The following is a 6000-nucleotide window of genomic DNA, read 5'->3' as shown; positions in this document are numbered from 1 at the left end:
AATATATCTGTGATTTATTTCGTTACCACCACCACTACAGTGGCACTTCGCCATGGTAACCACGTTCTGTATTATCCAGTGCTATTGCGACGCTGAAGCACAGTAGATTACGGATCGGTAACCACGCGACCTGCATTTACCGTCGAGGATATCTCGGACATCACTTCCGAATACCTATTTTGTGTCGGAGGGCGTTGCCAAACGAGGAAAACGTAAAACGGAAGTGTGGCCTTCTTCAGGCTCTCTCTCTCTCTCTCTCTCTCTCTCTCTCTCTCTCTCTGCGCCCGAGGCTTACGATTAGGATATGAATCCCGACCGCTAGCTAAGAAAATTGTAACCGAATTACATTTTGTTCCTAAATTTTTTACATCGGTTATAATATTCATGCATTGTTCACATGGTTACTTCTTATGAATCCTTTTGGTACTAGACTGATTTGAAAGTTGGATACAATCTGAATGATAATAAACGTTTTTCCTGTTTAATGGAAATAATCTTGCGGGTCTTGGTTTTCTGTGGATTAAAGTAGACTGACAACGAGCTTTTTCCTTGATTGAATCTATCCGGAGTATAACATGTTCAAGGTATATGCTTATTCGGATTCATTACTTCATATTACGCTGAGCCGAACTATAATGGCACGTAATAAAACAGTAATTACTTTGCTGCGTAGACTCAATTTTTTTTCCAAGTGTAGGTATAAATCGAACGAACCCGCGTACAAATTCATATTTTAATACCAGTTCATATTCTTTCAAATACTTTTAAGCTCTCCAATGTCTCGCTGTACAGCGTATTCCGGATCATGAAAAAAGTAATTCTTTAAATAACTTTTCTCTTTTTATAGTTCGCGTACTTTCAATTTTGATATAACTTTTATAACTCGTCTTTACTTCACGTATATCAAATCTAGCGGTTTATATAATGAGTAACAAACTTTATCGAATTTTCATGGTAAAATTCTTTTTATTGTGCTCGGTAGCGCATTTATTATAATGTGTGATTGAATTCTATAATTTGCTCGTTATGCATGAACTATTTTTCAACAAGTTCCATAGATACAATCCGATCATTTTATGTTGTATGCTTTTGCAGCAACGTTCATTTTTAATCGTCCATTAGAACCGACTTGTAACAGATATAACCAACTTCTGGCACGAAAAATACAGCAAAGAGAATCTCAATAATGCAAAGATCGATTCGGCGGCGAGAAGCAATTATCATAATTTGCACGGGCCGGTTGGTTTAGGGATTCGTTAAATGAGGCATAATTTAGCATCCGGATCCTCACGCTCAGAGCTGCTTCAGCTCCGCTGCTGTTACAATCTAAAGCCACTTGTTGCTCGTGCGCGAAGACGGAAGCGCTTTAGCAGCTTCAGTTTCGCGATGATCCGATGCCAGCAGCGGTATTCTCAGTTGGAGCGATTCTTTCGCCCGAAATAGGGGTGTCGAGGAGACGCCGGCGAGTGTGCCAGCCGGCGTTATAATTCCAATTATTATCATCACAGGAATTGGGAGGAAACGAGTAGAAGTAGATAAAAATTCGTGCAATTAAGGTGTGCGATTAGTACCTGCATTTTACAGAGGCGAATTAATTCTGTATAGTATATAAGAGACAGAGAGAAAGAGAGAGAGAGACGGATCGTAAGACTTTACTCCGGGGGTGCATTTTGCAATTTTCACTCCACGCAACGCTGACTCCCTTAATCCATCTTAGCATCCATCTCCGCAGTGTACAAATATTAGCATCGTTATTTTCCGCACATATCGGACAGGCTGAATTATTTACTCACCTGTCGATATATCTATCAATTGTAGTAGGTATATACGCCACACACATTATATGCACGTAGATTACAGCAGAGGGTTTCGTCTATACAACAAGCCACCGCGTGATCATGTCGAGTTAGAAACGCAAAGAAGATCGAAGCTCCGCTTATACGGTCAGTCGCGATCGTCCTCGAGGTTCCTCACCTACACACTCATGTGACAAGGTTCCTATACACACAAACGTACACACACACCTTTCAACCGAGATGTACACCTATGTGTATAACAACGGAAAGTGTAACGAGAGAATGTTTGACGAGGTGATCGTTGCGGGTGCGCCGATGAGGGCTGGGGGAGAGGAGCAGAGGGGAGGAGCGTCGATAGCGTATCAATCGAGGTGATCCAGACTTTGTGATAAGTGTCGTCGTCGTGTCGTCGTCCCTGCTCTGCGCGTACATGGATTACACTCATGGTCGCCGGTTCCCCGGGGTTGCAGTACACCGCGATATGAAAGAGCTCGTCAGGTGGGCCGAATCCGTCGCGTGTCTTCGTCGTCTTCGGGTGCTTTACGCACAACTCTGCATAACACTTTCGCGCGTGTTTTTGCAAATTGCGCGACGGTAGATTTTTGCGGAAAAACCGTGGATATTGAGCATCGTTGCTTTACGTCTACACGTAGATGCAGGTATTTCGGTACCGTTCGCGAAAGACCTTCAAAGAGGCAATATAAATTACTAAACTCAATATCAGAGGGCCGGTTCGGAAAAAGATACGACAAATTCGTGACGACGATGTGAAGACGTTTTCTCAATTGTAAAATTAAACTATTGTGCATTAGTGATATTTAACCTAAGGTTTTTGAGTGCGAGATGTCACCGATCTATTGTCGAAATACCGACGAGTGAGTTTAGGAAGCTGAACTAACGAACGGAAAACGCTGCTCGATCTTTCGTTTGTGGTTTATGTGCTACGGTAGTGGTGGTGGTGGTGGTGGTGGTCGTGGTTTCTTTGCTTTTTTTTTCTTTTGAATCAACAGCTATATGTAATATCCGATGAGACACGATTCTCGAGTAATTGTGATTTTTGAAATCTAACGAAAAGAAGCGAGAGTATAGAGTGAAAAGAAAAGGAAGAAAAACAATAAACGTGTATAAACTATCGCGTCCGGTGATCGCCTCTATTGGTTTTTTTTTTTTGTTTTTTTCTACCAAGGAGTAAGATTTCTTTTTTTTATCCATTCCGTTAAAACCTCTTTCCAAATCCCTGTAACCGTGTTTCATGCGAGATTTGTAAGGCATCTGAGTGTCACTGGAATAAACATTAAGCTGAGGCGTGATATAGTCGCCTGTACCTGGTAAAATCGTGGCAACTCGAGGAAGAAACGGGGAAATTGTTAATGAACATCTTATAAAGAAATAGAAGTTCGTTGCAAGATGTGATGCAGGAAGTGTATATACGGACGAGTTCTCCCCGAAGTTTTGTGTCCTGACAAGCAACTGCACTATACTTGGAAGAAGACTGGAAGAAGATGAAGCATGAACTCTCCCTCTAACTACACTCGGGGTAGTTTTCAACTTGCCGTTTGAACGAAACTTTTCTCGTGTCGCCCCGTAAGCGAAACTGACACGCGCTCGTCGTAATCGATGAGGTATACGAAGAGGTGAACCACTCCAGTGCTTCCAGGGTAAAACCGAGTGAGCCAGGAGCGGTTCACTTTCGCCATTTATAATACTCATGGGGCTTGACTATGACTCGATCGCCACTGTTATTGTTTCCTTGATTATCATCCTTGTTATGCCGCTGGATGTTTACGCCGGATGTCGCGAGGCTCAGCTGCCTCGTGATTGCGAGGCTCTTTGCACTTCCGATCGACACGGCGTCGAGACCTGCGAGTTGAGGGCTGCTGTTCTACTTCCTGCTGATCCCAGATTCGAAATCGCCCTTCCGAGAGTCCTGCCTGTACTCGGTAAGAATATTAATCTTCGTTATTTTCACCAGCGATTTATGAGGGGCCATTTTTAAACCCTTCCGATTTTTAGACTTCACTTTAAAACTCTTCAGACGAAATTTAACTTTCGTCACGTGTGTGTGTGTAGAATTTTTACTAGTTTTCCGGTCTGTTTAAACTTGTGTGTGTATGTATAGGTGTGTAATGACTCACGCCGATGATCAATGAACTAAAATTCGTATCAATGATAACAATTACTGATATCACTGGGAGACATTTCACGTTGATCTAACGCTCAACTACATACTCTGTTTGTTTATCTACACTTTTTGTAGTAATTTTATTTACCGGAAATATTTTTACAAAAGTGAATTTACGGAGAAGTGATATGTTGCCAGGAAATGTTTGATATTTTATCGTCACGTCGTTCATGTGTCATTTGTATATTTCAAGTCAAGCTTGGCGATGATGATTGTAGATATAAACGTCGTAATAGCGTTTCAATCGCAGCCGAGAACGGTATTTGGTTGAAGTATTTGGTTTGGTTGATATATTTTTTTTATACTCCGCGTGCGTTAGTGAAATTCATTTCCTGAGAATATATAAAATCGATGTTAGAAGCACCACAGAGAGAGAGCGAGAGAGAGAGAGAGAGTTTGGAGTGGCATGTTTGAATTTTTGTATACCGACTATTTTTACTTGCCACATAACTGCGTTTTATCATCCAAGGATCAGACAGAAAATATTATATATAATAAGTTGTAAATAAAACGAGCAAAATCGTTTTACACACGCCGATCGATTTATAGTTAAGATTTCGTGATATCAAAATAAATCTACGATTTTTTCTTCACTGATGAAAAATCATTTAAAAGAGAGAATCGATTTTTCTCTTTATATTTAAACGATGCGCAGGGAAAATCGATTTTGAACGGCTGCTCGAGAATACTTGACGAAATATCTTGTCGGAGTTGAAAATATTTTTAATCGATACCGCTGCTGGCATCGTCGGGGAAACTTTGGTCTGATGAACTTGTCACTTAACGAGGTGAAAACTTGGTTGGGAATAGGGCGGCGCAGAAAGGGAGGGTGGAAATTCATTTTTTTCATCTCTTGACGTTCGGCTCTATTGCGAATTAATCAGCTTTGAAAAATCAGTCACGACGATTGTCACGCTATTTTGAAGCGGGTGAAAAAATAAAAATAAAACCAAACCAAAAAAAAAAAGCAATGAAATTTAAATGGACCGTTTTTTATTCAACGATGTTTGAAAGAGGGATGAAAATCTGATAGCGGTTCTGAAATTCCATTACCTATACATAGCGAGGGTATATAAAAGACTGAAAGTTCTAAATGTTGTTTGATGCAAAATTTAGTTTATTTGACTCGAGTGGCTCGGTATATACGAGATATATACATATTGTGGAAAATTTCTGTTTGAAAAGAGAAAGCAAAAGAGAAACAAGCGAGATTTGATGCACGTTGAAGAATTCGGTATGAAAAAGGAAAGAGAGAAAGAAATACATAAGAAAATAAAACGAATAACCGTAATTAGAGGGATACGTTTAAAAAGAAAGTTACAGCCGTGAGAAATTTGCAGTGTTGGCAATTTTATTCTCTTTTCTCTTTCTCGTTTGCTCGTGTTATTAACTTTTGAATTGAATCAGTACTTACGTAGAGAAGTTTCTTCGCTAATGAAGAAATTAAACTCTCACAAGATTTGCTTGTGGTAACAATATCAAGTACTGTAGACGAGAAAATTTAATCAGGGTTCAAAATTGTGTTATGAAAATTGAGTTAAATTTTTCTCAAGATTGGTTCGAATGAGGATAATTAATAATTTTCAACTAATTGATACAAATTAAGAATCGCGATATATAACTTGTCTCACTTATTTAGGTATTTGTATATTATGAAAGACTTGAGACTCGAAGATGACTCAATTAAACCACCTCTGCCGACTGAAATTACCTGTCCAAAATTTAATTCCGTTTGAATTTTTTTAACGGCAGTTACATGCTTTTCAAAAATTGGTGAAAATTTCTTTTCGATAAGTTCTTTGATTCGAAAGTAATACGACATTCAAAACCTTCTGTTTTCGTTGAAACTCCTCAATTGTTATAGAAGAAAACAAAACTCTTCATTGTTTTTCATTAGTTATTATATATATTTTATTCGGATAACGCCATTTTAATCATTCGGGAAGAATGGCGAAGAGAATTTCAGGCGAATGATCGTAGATCTGTAGGGATCTACAGGCGACTTTTATAATTGTCTATTTT

General features: G+C 39.4%; 1 protein-coding gene across 2 annotated transcripts in view; it reads left to right on the top strand.

The window, feature by feature from the left end:
• The first annotated feature begins 414 nt into the window (after positions 1–414).
• Positions 415–6000, top strand: part of LOC124413520 (atrial natriuretic peptide receptor 1) — a 137093-nt gene continuing 131507 nt past the window's right edge. The window contains exon 1 of one of the 2 annotated variants that reach the window (XM_046894154.1): positions 415–584. Coding sequence is in view for 1 of the 2 variants with exons in the window: in XM_046894151.1 (XP_046750107.1) it covers positions 3505–3736 (232 nt within the window). In the remaining variant the exon portion in view is untranslated. Of the gene's footprint in view, positions 585–3274; positions 3737–6000 lie in introns of those variants that run through there. The other variant, XM_046894151.1, reaches the window with a different exon arrangement.

The sequence above is a fragment of the Diprion similis genome, chromosome 12 (genome assembly GCF_021155765.1).
Source record: "Diprion similis isolate iyDipSimi1 chromosome 12, iyDipSimi1.1, whole genome shotgun sequence".
NCBI lineage: Eukaryota > Metazoa > Arthropoda > Insecta > Hymenoptera > Diprionidae > Diprion > Diprion similis.
Note: the sequence above shows the minus strand (reverse complement) of the source record. Positions and strands in the feature narration are given on the sequence as shown.